The following is a 22,415-nucleotide window of genomic DNA, read 5'->3' on the forward strand; positions in this document are numbered from 1 at the left end:
CTGCCTTTGTGGAGGTACTAAACTTTGTTCTTGCTCGTATATCTAGTTTATTATAGTACATTAAGTCATATGTCTGTAATATTGTTGGCTCTGTGCATTGCATATGCAGAATACCCAGGAGCAGGATACCCAGGCAACACAATCTCAGTGCTAGAAGAAGGGTTTGCCAAAGCGCTCCAAGAACTTCTCACCGATCGAAGATGAGACGCTGTGCTCCACTTACCTTAACGTTAGCAAGGATCCGATTATCGGAATCAACCAGTCCATGACATCTTACTGGGATAGAATCACGGACTATTATAATGAGAATAGGAAGACTCCAAGTGAAAGGACCAAGAACTCACTACAACATAGGTGGTCTGATATTCAAAAGGATACAGCACGATTCTGTGGTTTCTATGCTGAGATAGAAAGAAAGAGGGAGAGTGGAAAGAGTGAGGATGACAAGGTAAATTTAAACCTTTTCTCTTTTGCCCTATGTATGGTTGGTATTATATATCTTCCACCTTGTTTGTAGGTTAAGGATGCTCTACAGATGTATCAGGGCCTTGTTAAAAGTGTGTTCAAGTTCATCCATTGCTGGCTCATTCTACGCTACGAGCATAAATGGCAGGCACATTTGATAGACATGTCCACACCAAACGATAAAGAGCACAGCGAAACATTGCAGGCCACTGAAGTCCAAGCAGTGGAGGCAATGAAGGACAAGACTCTCCCTCCAAAGATTTCCAGGCCAATTGGAAGGGACAAGGCGAAGAGGATGAAGACCAGCAACACGGCCTCAAATTCCACAGCCTTTCTACAAGTTCTACAGAACATGCGGAGTGATCGGCAAGCCTATGAGGAACGAGTGGAGCAAGCAACCGATGCCACTGAGGGAGCCATCTCAGCACGATCTGAACGAAAGCTGGCTATCCAAGAACAGCAACTACGTCTTCAGGAGAGGTTGGTTACACTCCAGGAAGAAAGGGAGGAGAACCTTGTCATGAGTCTGGATTTGGACAAGATGACTCCATGGGCAAAGGATTTCTATTTAATGAAGCAAAAGGAGATCGTCACGAGGAAAACCACTCAGCATGCTTCCAACAATGAGGAGTAAATGGAAGAGCATGCTTCCTATTGTATGTATGGAGCTGTTATTTATGAACCTATTTCATGTATGGACCTGCTGCATGTTCTTTGATTTACTCATGTATGGACCTGTTTCATGTACGGAGCTGCTCCATGTTCTTTGATTTACTCATGTATGGACCTGTTTCATGATGGAGCTGCTGCATGTTCTTTGATTTACGCATGTATGGAGCTGTTTCATGTATGGAGTTGTTTCATGTTTGGAGCTGATGCATGTTGTTCTTACAAACTAGCTTACAAACATGCTCAATGAGGTGGATACATACTAGCTTCTGAAACACATCACGAAATACTTGAACATGGGACACAAACTTAGTTCTTAAACATGCTTACAAACTTAGTTCTTACAAACATGCTTACAAACTTAGTACTTACAAACATGGGACACAAAATACTGGTGGATACATACTAGCTTCTAAAACACATCACGAAATACTTGAACCTAGACGGTTCCACACATGCTCAGCGAGGTCTAATTTGAGCTGCTCGTTGGCAGGCTTGCTCTGGATTTGCAAGTGGCGCTGGATCAATTGTTGGACATCAGGCACATTTCGGTTTGGATCTAGCCTTGGCTGTGTGGCATTCTCATAATCCTCAATTCCCAACTGCTCCATGTCTCGCCCATAAGAAATAGCCATGTTGTGTAAAATGATTACACAATCGATGATGTATTTTAAATCTATTTGATTCCAAAGTTTGGCTAGACCTTTGATTATTGCATACTGTGCTTGGAGCACACCAAATGCCCGCTCCACGTCCTTGCGATACTTCTGTTGCTTTTCTGTGAAGAGAATCTACTTGTTGTTCTGAGGGCTAGGGATGGCACTTACAAGGGTTGCCCAAGGAGGGTAGATACCGTCTGCTAGATAGTAACCCATATTGTAGTCCCTACCATTAACATTGAAATGCACTTCTGGCGTAGTACCTCTAGATATGTTGTCGAACACATGTGATCGGTGAAGCACGTTTATATTGTTGCACGACCCGGGCATTGCCAAAGAATGTATGCCAAATCCAAAGGTCAGCACTTGCAACTGCCTCAAGAATTATGGTGGGTATCTTGTGGTGTCCTCGATACTGACCGTGTAAAGCAGTAGGGCACTTCTCCCACTCCCAGTGCATGCAATCTATACTCCCAAGCATCCCAGGAAAACCTTGCTCTTTTGCTATGTGGAGGAGCCTAGCAATGTCCTGTGCATTAGGTTGTCTCAGGTAGATGTGTCCATATTTTTCAACAATGGTCCGAGTGAACTTGCTCACAGTTTCTAGGATTGTGCTCTCACCCATACGAATGTACTTATCTAAACGGTCAGCAGAGCCTCCATATGCTAGCTTCCTTATTGCAGTTGTTACCTTCTGAATTGTGGAGAAACCTGGAAGGCCGGCGGCGTTGGATGTCCTCTGGAAGTATGGGATACTCTCTGCAACACCATGACAAATATCAATGAACATTGCTTTGGGCATTCGGAACCTGTACAAAGCATAAAGTGTCCATAAATCTCCTTGACATCAATGAGTTTTCTAAACATGCAATGGATGTAGGAACACAAACCAGCGACGGAACACGTCGTCACCATAGACTGGCTCATCAGCAAAATAATCAGCATACAACATACGATACCCATTGAACCTATCGCGGGGCACTGTCCGATGGCCGACCACCGATCCACCCCATCGTGGCTCCTCTTCTTCTTCGATCTCGGCAAGTTGAGCAATGGTGACTGCCATGGCTAGGTCGTCGTCTGTGTACCTAGCCATCAACTCACGACGACACTTCCTCCAAGCCATACCAAAAAATTCTAGGAGCAAATAATGGTTAAATCAACAGCTCATCAATGTACCACAGTCGGAGGTTGCGGGAGTCGATGATGGAGCACCTCACGGCTTGGTGAACTTGGCCTCAGATCGCCACTCGAAGGAAGCAGAAGAGGCGGCGCCTGGGAGCGATCGTTTCTGTCGCTGATGGAAGGAAGATGAAGAGGCGGCGCCTGGGAGCGATGGTTTCTACGTGGGCAACAAAAGAACGAGGACAGCCCAACAAAGGCGCGAAGCAACGATCTCAGCGGGCCCAGCAAGCACGATACGCAGCCTGTTCCGCGTGCTGCTGGAGATTGGCCAATTTGAAGTGTAAAAAATAGGTGGGCCTGACCCCTATTATACACTACGGAGGGGCCTTCTCCTGGAGACAGTCTCACAACCGGATAGCGCATCTGTAAAACACAAACCAACTGGTCCAAAGGATCAACTGTAATAGTATAAGCATCATGTCCATTCCTAACAAACTATTTCAGGTGACTGAGCGCACACATACTGGAGGCGGCCTCAACTAGAGTTTAGAGCACAACCTTCACCACAGAAACACACATGTATTTGCAGTTCTAATTTCAATGAGGAGGACCGGTAGCAAATAGAGATGGCAATTATACCGACGGGTACTGGTACCGGCGGGTTTGGTACATGATAGTTTTTTCTTTTTAGGGGGTGGTACCTGATAGTGAGGGTAAAAATTTTTACTGCGGGTGTACGAAATTTTACCCACGATCACGGGTAAAATTCTTACCCACGGTTACCCATGTAAAAAGCCCAGCAAATTGGATAGAAGCCCATCAAAACCCTAGCGGCCCACGGCGCCCGCCTTATGCACATCTGAGGCAGCACGTCCCTAGGCTCCCCTCCACGCTCCACTCCCCAGTCAGGCGCCGCCCGAGGCCCCCCGCCCGGCACCCGCACGCTGCAGCCGGCCGGCCTGGCCGCGGGCTGCTCCGCTCTCATCGTCCCTCAAGCCTCCGGCCTCCTCCCCTCCCACTGCTCGCCCCCTCCTCGGGTCCGGCAGCCTCCGCCCGCCACCTGCGGCCCTCGGTCGTCCGCCCCTCCTCCTCGGGGCCGGACGCCGCACGGGCAGGGCAGGACAGGCACGCCGCACGCGGGCACGCGGCCGGCCGCAGGAGTGCCGCCCGCGCCGGAATCCTTTCAGATGAACACGGATCCAGGTATCCTTGGGCCTGCGCATACTGCTTTAGGGTTCTCGCAGAAATTTGTTAGGGGCATGTCCGCCGCTGCTTCGGTTGTGATGATTCACCGCATTCCGCTTGGTTTGTTTATGCTGCTTGCTTGTTGCGGCTGCTTCTTTCTCTCTTCAGGCGAGAAGAGGCCGTTCGGCGATCTGGACGACGACGACGATGACGTCTTCGCTTCCAAGAAGGTTAGGTCCTAGGTGTTGCTATTGTTCTGGCATAGTGCAAAACATTTAACTCCTACTTGAACGCTGGAAAAATTCGTAGTGAATTTTGCATCAGATTTAGTACCTGCTTTGGAAATTACTGTCTCACTCATGTTTTGCACCAATTAGGAGTTTGAATGTTGGGCATCGAAAGTTGCTTCTTGTTCTAATGCCATAGCAAAAGGGGTGCGAAATTGTTGGAGATTTGTTTGTATAAGTACTGATGAAGACATTTTGCACCCTTTTAAATTACCCCACCTATCATCCTCTTCCATATATTTACACCCATCCCGCCCAACTTATACCCTCATGCCCACATCTACTGACCAGATAACAGACTTCAGATCCATCCCAGATATTACCTTTAAATAGGCTTGTGCTTTGCAACATTATATTAAGTGAAAAATAGTTAGCTGTTCAGGGCATGTTAGGATTGTTAGCCTTGACTCGCCAAGCTAGAGGCAAGGAACTGATTGATTGTGTAGTAGAACCAATCTGACCCGCCCTTTGAAGTAGTTAAACCAGAAAGGCCAGGTAAGAAACCAAAAACTTGCATCCTGGCCTACTAAAAATCCTAGGCACTGAAACTTTGTTCCATGGAATAATATTCTATGGCTGTTTTGCTATCAGATATGCATTACGACTTACGAGACCAAATATTTTGTAGTATAATGGAAAGATGGTATATCCTAGGTTTGAGTATGAAGTAGAATCATATACTGTGTTATACAGGTTCCATGTGATGCAGTTAGCAAGAAAATAGCACTTCTTCTTAGCCATGTATTAGATTTGTTACATGATTAGTTGAATACTGTGGAAGACATAAGATTCTGTGATTTTGACCGACAGCTGGGTCTGGAAAACTCGTATGCTAAAAAGATCACTTTATATATTGCTCCGATTGTGCTTTTTTATCTTCCGATACTAGAATCAGTCAATATGGAACATATGCAAACCATACTTTGGTAAGGTTTAGTGTGGAAATGAAGTTGCTTCTAAATAGTTAAGATGATACTTAATCAGTATATTTCAATTTTGAATAAATTTGCTACCTCCATATCAGCCATGCATTAAAACTGTAATTGTGGTGCAGGCAAAGACAAAGCTTGAGGAAAGTGCACCAGGAGCTGCGACAGGAATGATTCTGTCTCTTCGTGAAAGGTATATCACATTTCATGTTCGATCTTTTGAGCAAATGAGCATTTATATTGTTATAATATAAATGGACATGGAACTAACATTCTTCCCCTTTGAAGTTTGCAGGACTGTAAACATAGCCTTGCATCCTGCCAGGTTTGTTGTCATTCACTTTTTCTGCTGTTCTCATTTACTAGTAGTGCATTAAAATACTGTTATCTGGTTGTATAATATTCTATGTGTATTTTCATTATTCAATAATTTTGGTATAAGTTGGTGAATCAGCATTCACTTAGCAATCAGTTGCGTGCAAGTGGAAAGAAAAATATTTACATGTCATTATTAGCTGTAGAAGAAAAGAACCATAATATGCAAAAAAAATGTTGCTGCCGGTTTCTTGTTCAATATGGTGCACAACGTTTTTTTCCCATCTCCAAATAAATAGAACTCCTCGATTTGTATCACAGGTTTATTGTAGTACATATCTATTGTCATGTGTGGGGTGTAGCATCAACTGATAGTTGGCTAGTTTATTTGTCTGCTTAATTTTGGTTTGGAGCTGAGTTGAATTATTTACAGAATGAGATCAGTTAGTTAGTCTTAAAGATAATATTTGTATCGCATGGCATGTATTTCAGTCGAGCAAGAAATGTATTAAGTTTTCCCAAGAACTGGCCATGATCAGAAATTCCTACCAACAGGGTGCTTACCATATAACTGGATCTGCATTGCTGCTGATATATCGGCAATATAAAATTTATCAACTAAAAAGTCCGGCAAAGTCAAAGTTGACCGGAGAAAAGAAAGCCAACAGCCTAAGTACAATTGCACTACCAAAGTGATAAGCTCTTTTTGAAGATTTAGGTAGAGAAACGAATTTGAAGATTTTGATGGACCAAGTAATATAGGTCTGTGCAGTTAGCTGCTCGACTGTTGCTTCCACTTCACTACAAGGATGCTTTGATTGCTCTACCCAGCTAAATGTCATCACCCTTTTGTCACTGGAAATTATTTTTGAACTATTATCACAGGTGGAACTGGAAGCTGCCAAATCAGAAATCGAGAAGTGGCATTCAGCATTTCAGAACATTCCAGCTCTACCTTCTGGAACTAATCCAGGTTTGTGAATTAAATACAAATCCATCCTAATATTTTGTATGGCTAACCAAATCACCAAGTAAAGTCAATTTATTTCAATTATAGATCCTGTTTCAGTGGTTTCATACCTGAGTAACCTGAAGTCATCAGAAGAGTCATTGAAGGAGCAGGTTGTTTTTGTTTGGTCAAATTTTTTATATTAGGGACTAGTAAAATGGTTCTGCTTTGCTTCAATTTTATTTTTATTTTGTTACATACTCAGCTGGAGAAAGCAAAAAAAAGGGAGGCAGCTTATATTGTAACATTTGCAAAACGGGAGCAGGAGATTGCAGAACTGAAGGTATACCCTCAGGAAGCCTCATTTTGCTGTGAGACTTGTCCCTTTGATTTGTTGGATATTTTGTGATTCAACCTTTTTTATCTGTATTCAGTTCACAGTGGCAACCAATTGGAAACTAATTATCAAGATTTAACTTATTTTATGGGACTATTGGTCTTGCTGCTTTTTTTTTCATTTCGTGTTTTTTCGTTCTCGTGCTGATTTTTCTTTTTTGTGGATGAAATTTACAGTCTGCAGTTAGAGATTTAAAAACTCAATTAAGGCCACCATCAATGCAGGTAAACATTAGCTTCTTATGTTATTATTTATGTGAAATTTTCAGTGTTGAAATGGACTATTGTATTTTTCATGCTGGGATTGATGTCCACTTCAGCACCTCACACCCAAATATAAAGTTTACCAGGTGTCTCATAAGCATCCAAACGCAGCTGCTCTGTTATGGTTACTCATCTTGGGAGAAAATACCTTATCATAGCGCTGACTATCTCTCTCCCTCACTATCTCTCATCTAACTGTGCAAGTAAACTTTGCCTTAGAGATCCCCTCATTCCAGTGGCTACTGTTCAACTGTGGTTGTAGTAAGAGTAAAACTAGGTTTATTTTTGTCTTAATATTTATATTATCTTGTACCTAATAACCATTTGTCATTAGATATTATTCAAGGCAGCATCTTTTTGGTATCAAGAGTGTTTTTGCCTCTCTTCTATATTACTTTTTAGTATAATAATAAAGAGGTGTGTTCACCTCTTTACTAGTAAGGGAATTATATTGAATTTGGTACAGTGTTTTATTCCTTCTTTAATGCAATGACATGCAACTCTCCACTCTCCTGCATGCTTGAAAAAAAAGAGGTGTGTTTATAAATTGATGCATTGCACGTTCTTTGTACAAGTCTTAGTTCAATACAGCATTAACACAGGAAAGTACCAGGACAATGTCCAAGCTTGAACAAGATGAGATACTAAAATTCTGAAAAACTACTCGAATTCTACTATAGATTGTGTCCTCAATAATTGCCTTAATTTTTTTTAACCAATGTTTATGATATGGTTAGCTTATAGTTCATTCTTCTGTATGATTAACAGACAAGGAGATTATTGCTTGATCCAGCAATTCATGAGGAATTTACACGCTTAAAGGTTAGTTACATTTCCTGAATCAGGCAGTTCTTATTTTAGCGTTTGTACCTGTATGTTTAGAACAAGCAAACCACTTGGCTGTGTAGTTTGATTCTTTTAAAGAAAAGACACTTTGCTTTGATTCCTAAAAGAAACATAGCAAGGACGTTTATGATTTCCTTTTGCTCTACCTTTGTACTGTTTGTCAGATATGGTTGTCATAATATGCAAGTGCATAATCCTATTGACCACACAAGAAATTTCTTTGTGTTTCCATCTAAAATGTGCACTAAGAAATGAATTGTCATAAGCAGCGAATATCCTCTTTCAGGAAAAAGAAAAGGGATAGGTAATTTAGTCATATTGTCTATTTGTTTTTTAGACTTGTTGAATTGCTGATTTCACCGTAGGTTGAAGACTGAATTATATGATGAATCAGAATTTGAAACTTGGCCTAGGAAAGTCAAAACTGCCATATCTTGGGACTCATTGGTTATTCCATGCATACCAAATCTTAGTCTACTTTTGTGCAGAATCTTGTGGAGGAGAAAGAGAAAAAAATAAAGGAACTACAGGATAATGTTGCTGCTGTCAATTTTACTCCATCGAGCAAACTTGGGAAAATGCTAATGGCTAAATGTAGAACATTGCAAGAGGAAAATGAAGAGATTGGGGCAATGGCATCGGAAGGAAAAGTAAGACCTTTTACAGACTCCTGCTTACCTCTGTGATCATAATTTTGGATATGCTTTCTGATTGAATATTAGGATCATCATAAGAGAATAGTCCTTGAGCAACCAGAGTGTGCCATAAGAAAAATTGCATCCACTATTGTTATGCCGATAGTGCATCTGATGTGAATGTGTGCCTATTATATCTTCTTACTCAACTAGTCCATTCTGTTTCTTGAAGGGTATTAGGGTTTGGAGAAGTCTTTAGAAGCATTTTCAGAAAAAAAAAGTCTTTAGAAACATACTTTGATCACCAATGTCTGTTACAATATATTTTAAATTGCTACAAAATCAATATCTTATTAAAATGTCTGTGTAAATACAAATCTATTGATGCAACTTTCCAACACTCAGTATGCATATAGTGCAACTAATTGTTAGTAAAAAATTATAAATCTTTTGATTTTCTCAAATCCTACTATGCTGTAAAAAGAAGAAGACTTTTATCAATGCTTTTTACAATGTCTTTGGTACAGATCCATGAGCTCGGGATGAAAGTTGCAGTTCTGAAGTCTCAGAACAATGAGCTCAGGAATCAATTTGATGGTTAGTGATTTTATCTCTCACCGTTATGCACTGCTTTCCTTTTAATGTTTTTTTGCTTTTCAGTGATTAATGCTCATAGTACTACCAAGAGTATCCTTCACTATACTTCCATTCTAGATTTTTTGGTTATTTGACATTTATTGCGCTGTGCTATCACGATTAGTTTTCGTTGAGAAGGTCTTAGCAAAATTTTATCTGACTTGGAATCCACTTAAGACGAACTACTTGTTAGCTATGCCTGTCAGTCTGTTATTCAAAATAAGAATGCAATGAGATGATGTGCTCAGTTCCAGTATTGTCCCGTAATTGGCATTGCATTTTACCTTCAAACATCTTCCTGCTTTTGGATAGGTGTGTGCATTACCTTTAATAGTACCTCCTGTTCTGGCATTTACAACAACAACAACAACAACAACTTAGCCTTTTGTCCCAAGCAAGTTGGGGTAGGCTAGAGATGAAACCCACAGAAAACAAGAATAAGAAACACAAAAAGGGTACAAGCCAAAGGAAGAGTTAGAGATTAAACAAAAAGAAACAAAGGTCACGGTTCAGGTACGTTAATTGCTAATCTCCGAGCGCTCCTATCCATAGCTAATTCCTTAGCGATATTCCAGTCCTTAAGGTCTCTCTTGACCGTCTCGTCCCAAGTTAGTCTAGGTCTACCTCTACCTCTCCTTACATTGTCGCCCCGCTTTAAAACTCCACTACGCACCGGCGCCTCGGGAGGCCTCTGTTGTACATGTCCAAACCATCTCAACCGATGTTGAATCAACTTCTCCTCGATAGGTGCCACCCCGACCCTATCTCGAATCTCTTCGTTCCGGACTCTATCCCTTCTTGTATGCCCGCAGAACCAACGCAGCATACGCATCTCTGCTACACTCAGTTGCTGGACATGTCGCCTTTTTTAGGCATTTGTTGTTTTGTATTTCGAGAGTGGTGTGAATGTTCTAATTTTTGGTGTTATTGGGTATGTTGTGTGTAGTGTTGTACTTTTGGTAATTCCTAGAAATGATACACAGCTCCATACATGTTAGAGAAAAAAAAGAATTAGTTTGCTAAGAACCGTTTACTCTGGTACCACAATATATCTTAGATTTGAATTCTTTTTTCCCCCACACAACTTTCTATTTAGTAGATTGCTTATTCTGTGACAGAACTTTAGCTATGATTAGATGGATATGTTTGACCCTTTTTCTTTTGTTGCCAGTTTTGTATAAACACATGGATGGTGTAACAAATGACGTGGAGAGATCAAACGAAATGGTAAGCTTCATCATTGTTACAACTGCCTACTTTTGGTTGGCTGCCTTCATAGGTCACTATGATCTTGGCCTGGCATCTTTTTCAGGTGTCTATTCTGCAAGAGGAGTTGGAAGCCAAGGATCTAGAGGTGGCAAGATTGAAGGAGATGCTTTCCCAGAAAGAAGCTACTCATGACACAGCAGTTGAAGAAGAGAGAGACGAAGCTGCAAATGATATGAATACAGTTTCAGATCCAATGGAAGTCAAAGTGGAAAGTTGAGGTAGTTTCCCGTAGGGCTGCCACTAGGTGGGTTGTCCTGAGAAATCCATATGTACTCTGCAGCAGGCTTCAAGTGACTATTTCTTGGGATACCATACCGATGTACCAAAAAGTTTTGATATGTCACTCAGTGTATCTAATAGACCTTTGCTTATCTCAGCCTTGGTGCATGTTTTATTTTGATGGGTGGCTTGCATAACTTGTGAATCTTGCACTCTTGAGGGCACGAGGAAAAAGGGAAAACTTGCCAGGCGCTGATGAGGGTATAGCACCTGTTCTCTCAGTGCGATGCATAACTAGGTGGTGTTTCATTTTCTACTCCATCTGTTCCGAGTTATATATCATTTTGCCTTTTGTAGGTTTAATATAATTTTTTTACATATCTAGATATAGTATAAAGTATGTACCTAAACCAACCTATTTGAAATGGGAAAGTACGATGCATGTGTATTCCGAGTTGCTAGCTGGGGTGATCCAGTGTACATGTTTCACTAACGTGATGGTGCTAGCTAGTGTTGTGAACGCCACCCGTGTTCTATGTGTTTCATACTGTCAGCCATGCATCTCAGCCGCAGACCAGTTGCGTCGCGCTTAGCAATCGGGATCCTGCCTCTCGTCTCGTGTAGCCGTGAATCACAATCGGCAGAGCATGCTTTGCATCAACACCCACGTGTGCTTCTCGCTCTCCCTCTCTCCCTCCCTCCGAGTGCATATGGTTTCAACTATGGCAATTTTAACGAAACATTGTCGTGTGTTCTAGAGGGTGTTTGGATCCAAGTACTAATATGCAAAAGTTCTAAACTTTAGCACTAACTTATTTAAATAGGAGTGCTAATAGGGTGGTCTAAATTTTAGACAAGAGTCAAAAATTTTAGTATAAGGTATGAGAGCTAATAGATGCTAAAATTTAGCACTCAACGTTAGTCCATCCAAACAGACCTAAACTCCAAACATACCCTAGTTTAGGTGCGTCAATGGTTTTTATGCTACTGTTTAGTTCTTAGCCACAATTTTAGTTCAACTATCATCGATCCATTCCTTTGTCAAACCATGAAAAAGCTTGGTAAAGATATGCGGCAATTTTTTTACCGTAAACCAAACATGTCTCTAATTCTCCATTCATTGCTTAGTACAGAACACCTCATTCGTATCAGTCCATCCATGCAAGCCATCCATTCTTGCGCACTGATAACCGAACGGTGGTTCAAGGGAACCTACAGCGGGCACAACGTATAAGGATGTTGCTTTCTAATTATTTTTAGTTTCTAATGAAGACACGAGTTTCACAAAACTTTGGCCAAATTTTGATAAAAAGGAGTATCTTTCGATGTCTACCGCCCACAAACAAATGGTCAAACAGAACGTGCCAATCAATGCTTGGAGATGTCTTGCGTGTTTAGTGCATGATTCTCCTGCAAAATGGCACAAGTGGTTATCTTCAGTAGAAATTTGTTAGAAATCTAGCTATCACTTAACCTTGAAGTGCTCCTCATTTAAGCGTATGTATTGTATGTGATGAGAACCCGTTAGGATTTATTCCTGATCTTTCGATGAGAGGCGTGGGATAACTCGATTGATGGATGAGACGACGTTCACGGCCCGACTACAGTCTTCCAAGGATGCTGCGCCTTAGCAACCGATACACCACCTCCTATGGTCGCCGCGATCTTGTGGAGCGCGACACCCGGCTACTAGGGCACTCGTCCTGCAAGCAATCGAAGAACTAGCAAGAACAAGTAGAACAAGTACTGAAAATATGAGATGTAATTGAAGGTCTCAAACTGAATCTCAAATACGGAGGGGTTCCGGAAACAAGTAGACGGACGGCTGGATCAACATGCGCGCCTATAAGGGAGTAGCAAAAGCTAAACTTGCATCTAACAAAATCCAGTGTTCTTGGCGGCGGCTAAAGGTTATAAAGAAGTGGGAGAACGACCACAAGGATGCTGGGGTCGTGTTCCAACCCTAGGATGCGTCCGAATTGGACTCAACTTGATACACGGCCCGTTGGGCCAAAAAAATAGGGTGACGCAGCACCGTGGCTGAAAAGGACTCTGTAGTAAATCGAGGATTGCGGTTGACTCCGAACAGATATGGAGGTGATTCCGGATCCTTTGAAAAGTAGATTTCATAAGATTTCCAGGAAGTACTTGAACGACCAAAACGGAGTCCGGATGAAGTCGTGGCGGCCGTCACAAGTCGTGTCTGTCCTGCAGTCCGAATCCAGCCTGCGCGATGCCTCTTCTCTTTTGATCCACTCCATTGTTCCTGAGTAAAATAAGAGTGCACGTGTCTCCATTGTCTAAATATGATGAACCTGAGCTTAAGAGTGAACTTACTTGATGGGTAAGCCGACGAGCACGAGCGCGAGTAATAGGACCAAGTAGTGTTGTCGAAGTAGATACTGGTGTAGGTGTGGATGTATCGTTGGTGGCGATGTCCTCATCAGTATAGATCCCAATACTGGTACTGCGCCTATGCTGCCTCAACAGAATTCTTCTGATGCCACTGACTTTCTGCAAGATAGGCAAATTTTGTTGGAATTACTGATGCATTATCTGCACAAAAGCTAAGGAAAGATGAAGTCCTATGCTGTACAGATCACTAAGAGAATTTAAGGTGGGTGACTTTGTTTTCCTTGGGCTCAACCTTATGCTCAATCTTCAGTGGAAAATAGATCTTTTCTCAAGCTAGCATTCAAGTTCTTTTCCCCTTACAAAGTAGTGGCAAGAATTGGTCACACTACATATAAAACGGAACTACCTGACTCGCAGATCCATCCAGTGTTACATGCGAGTCAGTTAAAGACATTGGTGCCTGACTATACCCCAGTTTTCTCTACCATGTCTACTTTACCATCTTTCAATGCTATTAATGCGCGGTTCCTAAGAAATTAAAATCATCAACCGCGTAGACTCATTAAGAAAGGGAATGCCACCATAATACAAGTGTAGGTGCAATGGACATGGACTGGTCTTCCTAAAGCTATATATGGCCACTTGGGAGGACTATACTACGCCTTGAAGATAGGGTCTCCTTCAGCATCAGCTTGGTTCTTAATTAGGGCAGTGGACTTGGCACAACCGACAATGTAGTGTAGTAGTTTTGTTATATGTTGCTGTAAACATTTAGATGATGCTTTGGGCCTTGAGCAGAATCTTGTACTAGCGGGTTGCATTGGCCCAGCTAAGGAGTATATGTACCAGGGCAACTGATTTGGCTTACTATCAATGAAATGAAAGCAAACAATCCTCCCTAAAACTTTTTGTCTTTCTTCTACCTTCTGTTCTTCTTCCTGCGCTAGCTTCTCCCACTCAAATTCTCTCTGATTTCCTATCACCAAGTTATCATAGTGTTCCAATTCATCCACTAGGGTGATGGGGATACTATCGGCTTGTAGTTCTATGATTTGATTATCTTACCAAGCTACTTTGAGATCACCATAAGAGCTTGTAACCGTTTGCAAGGCTCATACATGTACACCCAACCCAAGCTAACAGAAAGGATTGCTGCATAAATCCATAAAGTGTGTACTATATCGTACCTTGTATCCATGACATGCTTTGTAGTCTATGGTACCTACGTTCCAAGTGTCGAGACATGCCATGTGGTGAGTGGTGATCAAGGTGGCGGCCCAGTGCTGGTGCCTGCATTGAGCTTTGTGAATTAGAACCTAACTATTAGCGTTTCTTATACCTTAAGAGTAATTATATCAATTCCGCAAGCACACAAAATACCATTGCATTTCACCATGAAGTATTCCAAGGTATTGTGGGTTTCCTCGGGAAAGCACTATGATCTAAGAGTATCACAAATAAGATAGAAGATAGAGTAAAATGCACCTGAGGTCACCTAACTTGGCTCAAGATGTCATCCAGATTTCCAATGTTCAAAAATACACATCTGGGCCCCCAAACTTGCTAACTGTTTCACGTGAAGTTCTTACTTGTGTTAAACAACCTGCGTGACAGCTGACTGTGCGTTGGTATGGAACTGACATATGGGGCTTAAAGTGTGTCCAGGCCCCTAATAGATTTGGTGATTTGTATGACAAGACGATTAAAGGACTAATGTGTTTGTTAAAGAATTGTTGACTAGGGATTTATTTGTAAATCAAATCTATGTTGTTGGCTCACGAGACATGCAATCAATTAAAAGATCATATAATTCTGTCCACTTGAGGAAAAACTAGCCCAGCAAGCTCCCCACGTCGCCTGCCAAATGACGGGGGGGCGATTTCTCCTCGGTGCCCGCTCCCCTCCCCCACGCTGCCTATGGCCGCCGCCGCTGCCGACCAGCTGGCCAGGTGGGCGGCGGCGGCCCACGGATGGGCTGAAGCCGACCCAACTCGCCTCCTTCCCTCCCTCTTCTTTCTCCTATCCACTAGCTGCAAACCTAGGTCGCCGCCACCATTTTTGGCCACCGCTGCGAGGGGTAGATTCGGGCGTCCCTTCGCTGGATCCGGGCACCCCAGGCCCGGACCTCATCGGGGCGCCCCTCCCTTGATTAGGGTTCACCGACAGTCAATTGGGGGCACAGCAGCCCATGCCTCCAGCACCTCGGCATTGGGCTGGTGCCACGGTTGCCCCCTCCCCGGTGTCCCCTTTCCTGTTGCCGCCTGGTGGGTTGGGGGCGCGGGTTGGGTGCGTCGCCGCCTCCTCGACGGCCAGATCCGTGCCTCCCCTGGCGGTCCCTCGGCCCCTTTTGCTACTTGGTGGGATGGGGGCATGGTCGCCGCTACCCCCCGGCGGCCATGCCCTTGTTGGGGGGGGGGCATGGCCAGGGTGCCCTGACCATGATGCGCCCTCTACTGCAGCGGGGAACTGGCCGGCGGGCTATCCCAGTCCACGATGTGGTGGCGCTCATCAGCCCAGTGGAGGTGCTATGGTGGCGCCCGACGGTTTCTTCAGCTCTATGGAGGGAACGGGGTGTAGGCGAAAGCTTAGGGCCTGCTTGCGGGCCAATGACGGCAACACCCTCGTGTGTCGTTTATCTTCTTGAAGGTGTCATTCTTGAAAGGACCGTGACACCCAAAGAGGGGGGTGAATTAAGTGTTCTAAAGACTAAGGCTCCAAGCATATACAAAAACCTATTCTAAAATCTATCTAGATGTGCACTAGGTTTTTCTACGTGTTGCTATCTCTATTGTACAAAAGTTTTGCACCCTAGGTTTCAATTCTGCAAACTACACAAGAAAATTCTAGGAAAGGTAATCGTGGAAAGTAAGTGCAAGAAGTAATGCGGAATGTAAATGAGATAGAGAATGCAAACTCCCGACACGACGACTTTTTTACCGCGGTATCGGAAATTGAGAGCATTCCACTAGTCCTCGTTGGAGCCCCTCGTGAGGGAATGCCCGCATAAGGGCCAAGTGAAAGAGCATCTAGGACCCTAATTTGATTTTGGCAATTAATGACAACATAATCATTGCGACTAACGTGTGTTTTGCAACGGCAATCTTAAGTTAGTGCAATGATGGGCTTTCATGGATGTCTTGGCCCCCATCATTGTGGTTTTCATTGTATTGGTGCAAAGGTTATGCGCAAAGAGTAAGGATAAGCTAGATTCTAAGTGTCGTTTGGCGTTGAGAGACACTTAAGAGTAGTTTAGGACTTTGTTTTTCCTTTGCCGTACTATAATGGGGATAAGGCGTAGTAACTGTGACCTAGATAAGCCTAGAGTTAGGTGTGGTGCACACTTGTGAAAATCTAGTACTAGATAGTTCAGATGAAACCATGAGAAGCTTAGACACGAGTTAGCAACTCAAATAAATTGAATTGGACGAGTTGACTTAACTCAGCACAGCAAGGTTCAACTGACCGATTGATTCGGTGGTGGAAATATAGGGTCACCGAATCAGTCGGTGGTCCCTGGTTGAAACTGAGGTGGTATTGTGTAGACCGATTGATTCGGTGAGCAGTAAAAATGAATTGACTGAATCAATCGGTGGTGCATGGAAGCTAAACATGCATGGAGGACCGATTCATTCAGTGGTGTTTGAATACTTGGACTGAATCAGTTGGTGGGTGAGGTACACTTGCAGACCTTTCTGTGTAGACAGCTAAAGACAGTAAGGTTTGGTGATTATGAAAAAGAATATGACCGAATCAGTCTGTCAGCTATCAGTGTTCGTTATTCCTGTCCAGAAAGTGATCACTGATTGATATGATGAGGCAAAGTTTGCCTGACCGAATCAGTCGGTCAGGTCTGCGTCTGCAGCACTAAGGGCAACGGCTAGTTCTTTGGAGGGGCTCTATATATACATGTGCTACAGCTCCAATGAACCTCTCTTGACACCAGGAAACATTCATACTCACTTTTGGTAGTCAAGGGCAAGTGAAGCACTAGAGTGATTTGCAAAGTTCTTAATTGAAGATTAAGAACATCATTAGTGCTTAGGGAGTAGCAAGTGTGCATCCACCCTTTCTCTTGGTCTTGTGCAGGTCAAGTGAAGTCTTTGCTTGTTACTCTTGGTGATCGGATGACCTAGACGGCTTGGTGGTGGTGTTCTTGGTGAGCTCTCAAGAAGGAGTCTTGTGAGAAGCCCCAAGAAGGTTGTGGTCGGTTTCGAATCCGCCGATACGGGGTTGGAGAATGGATATCCAATAGAGAGCACTTGATCCTTACGTGGATCAAGGGGGAGCAATACCCTTGTGCGGGTGCTCCAACGAGGACTAGGGGAGAGTGCCGACTCTTTGATATCTTAGGAAAAAATCGTTGTTCTAACCCTCTCTTTACTTTCCACAATTTACTTTCCACAATTTCAATTTCTAGAATTGCCATGATAGTATAGGGTTGGAACCAGGTTGCAAACCTTTGGAACAACTAGAATAGTCACACTTTGTAAGGTTTAGGCACATAGGGTGATTAGACTTAGTTGTAGGTTTTAATTTTCGCAAGAAAATTTAGTTAGAGCCTAATTCAACCCCCCTCTTTGGTATCTTGATCCTTTCAATTAGTATCAGAGCCTCATGCTCATTTGGATAGGCTTCACCGCCTAGAGAAAGATGTCTAATGGGGATGGACCCCCTCCTTTGTTCGACGGTGATGATTTTTTTCTATTGGAAGATTCGTATGGAGGTTTATATAGAAGCTGTCGACCCGGGAGTACTTAGGGCTGCTGTGAGTGGTCTTCCCCCATCGTGGACAAATCAAAACTGTAACACCCTAGGTGTTTAAAATCCTAAGAAAGAAAATCTAAACATAGCATCATACATAATAATCCAGAATCATTGAAACAATGCATTTAATTATGTATGTGCATATGCATGTGTATGAATGTGTATGTGCATGTGTGTGTATGTGTGTATGTGAGACTTTTTCCTTTTGTGTTTATAATCTTTTCATGCTCCACTTTTCATGAAAAATGTAGCATAAAAACACACTTGTATTTTGGTACCTTACAAAGTGTACTTCAAAAACCATTTGCAAATACAAATTTTAAACACATGAGATGAATAGGATTCAAATCCTAGTAGTCTTAAATTTAAAATAACTTCTAAACTAAAGCTCAAATAAACTTTATCCAAAACAAAAGTCATAGATTTTCAAATTCCCTACAACTTTCGTGTTCAAAGTTTTTCAAATTTCTATTCGAAATTTTGAGAATCTTTAATTTGAATCCTGACACTTTTCTCTCTCACCTGTCTCCTCCCTACCCTCCCCTATTCTGCCGACCATGGCAGACCCCAGCCTCCACGTCACCGGCGATACCTGCACTTCACGTCCCGCCAAACCAATCGCCGAGCTTGCCTGCCGACCAACCTTTGCACGCTGTGCGCTCGCCCAGCGCTCGCACACCACGCGCCGCGCGATGCCAGCCGCCGTATCCAGACAAACCAGTCGGCGAGCTCGCCGCTCGGCAAACCGACGGCCCCAGCAGCGCGCTAATCCCTGGCCCTCGCAATCCAGCCCGCCCACGCCACAATCTTCTTGGCCAGCAAGCCCGCTAGCGCCCGGCGGCCACGCGGCGGGGCATCTCTGCTGCCCACCTCACGACGCGCACCCCGCCAGTGACACCGCTGCCCGGCTCCCTCCTCAGCTGCTCCCGCGCCCAGGCCGTGCCTCCCCCTCCTCTTCCCCCTCGCTCGCCTATAAAAAGGGGGCACACACAGCCCCTTCTCACGCGCCAAACCTCACCATGACACGCTATTAACGCTGTCGCCCAAGCCCCACGTCGAGCCCCACCCTCCGCCCATCCTCCACCCAAGCCGAGACCCTGAATTGGTTCCCCATGGCCCCCTGGAGCTCCCCGACCTCCCCACGCCGCGCTCCCTCACCAGACCACCGCCGCCCACCGCCCGCACCTCACTGGAGCTCCTGCTCACCACCGGCAGCCCAACTCCGGCCACCCTAGCACCAACCAAAGCTATAACGAGGTAGCCCTCGCTTCACTCATTCTTCCCCACCCCTTTCCCCTCGCCGCCAATTAGTTCCCTCGCCGGATTTTGGCCGGGAACAGCCCAGCTCCGGCCAGGGGCGACATTGCAAATCCCTGGATCTTTCTAGGGTCCTTTCTGTTAGATCTAGGGACCTCTCTGCGAGAACTCGAGTTAACTTTTATTTTCAAGAGGCAGTCAATTATAAAATCATAAAAAAATCAAAAAATGCAAACTAAAATTTGTTGAGACCGTCTTGATGAATTCAACAACTTTTGCATAGAAGGATGACCAGTTATGAACTATAACTTGATGTAAAATTAAGCTAGTTTTAAATAGCCCATAAATGTATCTCTTGATCTAGGACAGTACTTGGGATGATTTTTGGACTGTAAGCTAGTCTCTGCTTGCTAAGACTTGTGTAGAAATCTCAAGGCTAGAACAAGTCTCTATGAGTAGTTTTTGTTGGACCTTGTTCGATGTGCTATTTTGCTAGAGTTATTTGTTCATATTGTTCTACTGATATTTTAGGGTTGAAACTTTTACAGTAGAGTAACCTTGATGCATAAATGCTATGGATAAAGTTTGGAACTTTTAGTTCTGTATAACTTGCTCATATATTTTTAGTTAAGAAAAACTACATTAAATCAAAGTAACTAGTTCTGATGCTTAGAAAAATAAGAAATTTTAACTAGAGAGTACCTTTGAGTAGAATATCATGTTGGAAAAGTTTGAGATACAGAAACTTTGTGGAACTTTCTGTAGAAATAAATCTTGATTAATGTAGATGTATCTTGACTTATTTTCTATGCTCTGTATCTTGCACACTAAAACCTAAAAAATTTATAGTAGACTCAGCATAAGTTTAGAAGTACTTAGTAAAATGTTGAGCACTAGTTGTTGCATGCTTTGTTCTGTATAAATGGATCTTGATCCTAACAGTAGTTGTTTAATGTATTTTTCATGATTAATCTGCTAAATGAAAATGGCTGGAAATTTTACAGTGAGCTTATACTTAAGTATTGTGCTCCGATTAAAAATCTCAACACTAGAAACTATCTCTATTAGTTATTTTATTTTTAATCCATGCTTACTTTTAAAAATAGTCGTTTATGAAATGAAAAAACACCTCACTTATTTAATAAAGTTAGTTAATCTAGATAGTACTCGATAAGTGACTGCCCAAGGAAAAGAAAATAAAGTGCTTTACAACTTAACTTGAGTTTTGTTGAATTACAACTTTATAGTGAAATAGTTATTTATCTTGTACCACTAAAACAACTCATACATATGCATTCATATAGAATTAATGACTCTTGCCGCCGGAACCTACGAGCAGGTGCCGAAGCCCGAGAGTGAGCACACCAAGCTCAAGTTAATCTAAACGAAGTTGCTGAAGACCTGAACCAACGTTCGCAAGAGTCCAAGGCTAGCTTTGCTCAGGAAGGCAAGCTCTGAAGCATAACCCCTATTTTTAAACTTATGCAACTTTTACTTATATATGGTATTATGTATTAAGCTTGTAGGAGTTGATTGAAACCCTAGTTGCATGATCCTAGTACCTATGATATGAACACTGACCTGTGTCAGCGGCTAGATTGCCATGCTTATAGGATTCTGGTAAAAGTCGAGTGATTTTTTGTCACTCGTGAGATATAGGAGTTGCTTGTTTCACTTATGTTGGAATCATATGGTCGACGGACAGGGCTATGTTACGATATTTCTATTGATGATTAAGGCCTTGTCTATTTAGTGAAAATACTAAGGTCACGGTGTATGGTAGTGGTGGTTAAGTTTTTGAACGTACTAACCACATGCCGAGAATATGGTAATCGGTAAGCTTAAGTACCTGATTGATCCGGCGAGTGGACTTTACCCTCACCCTCTTGACTTCATTCCCATAGACACATGGTGAGTGCAAGAGCAGCCACGGCCCAACTTTGTTCCGTAGTTCGTGGACCTTTGTACTCGAGGGGGGTGGCCCTGATCCACAACCCAGAAAGAAAGGGAAAAAGTTGCACATGTGAATCTATGAGTAACCATGTAACGTGTGTTTAGGTTTCCCTTTGCAAGGTTAAAAAATTTGATTCGAATCGTCCATTTCTCGTGACTACTTGACCCTTTTACCACATAGAGTAAGAAGAGGAACAATGATGATTATTAATCTGGTTGGATGCTCAATTAATTTTTTCACCATGCATGATTTGGATAGTTGCTTACCTAGAATGTTTATTCAACTAGAACTTGATGCTAAAACTTGAAAGCAAGAACTCACTATTAGATGCTTTTTGGCAGAAACAACTCTCATCCAAAAGCCTTGCATGTTTAGGAGTTGGCTAAGTATATGCCACTAGTCGGGTAAGCCTTTCTAAGTATTAGTATACTCAGCCTTGCTTGTGGCTTTGTTTTCAGGTGAGACCTTTGACGATATGGTTGCTAGTTTGACTTGGCCATATACTCTTCCTCCTGGTTGGTCGGTGGAATGGGATGCGTCCCCGGCCAATGATGATAACGCTTAATGATATATTGTATCATCGTTAGAACTATCATTTATTTTCTGCTGCACCATTAAACTCTGAAAGTACTTGTTTATGAATATTTTCAAACTTGGTTTGTAATAATAATTTCTGTTGAACTCTGGAATGTAAAATTTATGGATTTGTGTAATCTCTGGGCTCGCTTTCGTGTGGGTAGTATGTATGCATTGTTTCGATCGAAATTCCAGTGGTTGCATCGGGATGTTACCCGACAGACTGTTGTTTTACTACGTTTTAAGTGCGTGTTAGTCCGGATTGCCTCTACGATGATGGTTAGGGCACTTAAACTGGATTAATTCGAGCGGTTCCGCCACAGCTAGCATCAAAGCCGAAATGCATACATCAGAGAGTACAACAAGCCTTAAACAAATGTTTTTATAAAAATTGACCACAAAAATCATGTTTGAAAAATACGTTGGTTCGTTAAGGATGACGCCTAGTTCGTAAAACCCTAGAGGATTATGGAAATATGACTAGATGGCTATCTAACTTATGTTTATTATAACTGACTTCCAGCATATTACTTTCTGTCAAAACTTAATTTTGTGCACAACTGACCTTTAATTTCTATAACAACGCACTCATCGCTAAGGTAAGAAGGTAAGGATCCTCAATCAACTGAGAGAGCTTAACCCTCACATCAGTGACGCGAAC

At 42.8% G+C, this 22,415-nt stretch overlaps 3 protein-coding genes across 3 annotated transcripts; 2 read left to right on the forward strand and 1 right to left on the reverse strand.

Annotated features, from left to right (window-relative positions):
- Positions 1-265: 265 nt before the first annotated feature.
- Positions 266-1,099, forward strand: LOC112890442. The gene is made up of 2 exons (XM_025957331.1): positions 266-448; positions 518-1,099. The coding sequence occupies exons 1-2, from the start codon at positions 266-268 to the stop codon at positions 1,097-1,099; spliced, it is 765 nt and encodes a 254-aa protein (XP_025813116.1).
- Positions 1,100-2,058: 959 nt separating this feature from the next.
- Positions 2,059-2,859, reverse strand: LOC112890443 (protein ANTAGONIST OF LIKE HETEROCHROMATIN PROTEIN 1-like). The gene is made up of 2 exons (XM_025957332.1): positions 2,684-2,859; positions 2,059-2,602 (listed from the first exon to the last, which is right to left on the reverse strand). Exons 1-2 carry the CDS (start codon positions 2,857-2,859, stop codon positions 2,059-2,061), a joined length of 720 nt encoding a protein of 239 aa, XP_025813117.1.
- Positions 2,860-3,786: 927 nt separating this feature from the next.
- LOC112889895 (FKBP12-interacting protein of 37 kDa) lies at positions 3,787-11,112 on the forward strand. The gene is made up of 13 exons (XM_025956685.1): positions 3,787-4,121; positions 4,272-4,333; positions 5,445-5,512; positions 5,608-5,644; positions 6,520-6,607; positions 6,692-6,756; positions 6,849-6,926; positions 7,157-7,204; positions 8,012-8,065; positions 8,578-8,739; positions 9,252-9,321; positions 10,532-10,587; positions 10,673-11,112. The coding sequence occupies exons 1-13, from the start codon at positions 4,106-4,108 to the stop codon at positions 10,844-10,846; spliced, it is 978 nt and encodes a 325-aa protein (XP_025812470.1). The 5' UTR covers positions 3,787-4,105; the 3' UTR covers positions 10,847-11,112.
- Positions 11,113-22,415: the final 11,303 nt, after the last annotated feature.

This window comes from Panicum hallii, chromosome 4, assembly GCF_002211085.1.
Source record: "Panicum hallii strain FIL2 chromosome 4, PHallii_v3.1, whole genome shotgun sequence".
NCBI classification, from domain to species: domain Eukaryota; kingdom Viridiplantae; phylum Streptophyta; class Magnoliopsida; order Poales; family Poaceae; genus Panicum; species Panicum hallii.

Coding starts and splice junctions, on each gene's coding strand:
- LOC112890442 (XM_025957331.1), top strand. CDS start 266: ATGACATCTTACTGGGATAGAATCACGGACTATTATAATGAGAATAGG. Junction 449..517: donor GAAAGAGTGAGGATGACAAG/GTAAATTTAAAC, acceptor CCTTGTTTGTAG/GTTAAGGATGCTCTACAGAT.
- LOC112890443 (XM_025957332.1), bottom strand. CDS start 2,859: ATGGCAGTCACCATTGCTCAACTTGCCGAGATCGAAGAAGAAGAGGAG. Junction 2,603..2,683: donor GACGACGTGTTCCGTCGCTG/GTTTGTGTTCCT, acceptor TGCTTTGTACAG/GTTCCGAATGCCCAAAGCAA.
- LOC112889895 (XM_025956685.1), top strand. Junction 5,513..5,607: donor ATTCTGTCTCTTCGTGAAAG/GTATATCACATT, acceptor TCCCCTTTGAAG/TTTGCAGGACTGTAAACATA. Junction 7,205..8,011: donor TAAGGCCACCATCAATGCAG/GTAAACATTAGC, acceptor TATGATTAACAG/ACAAGGAGATTATTGCTTGA.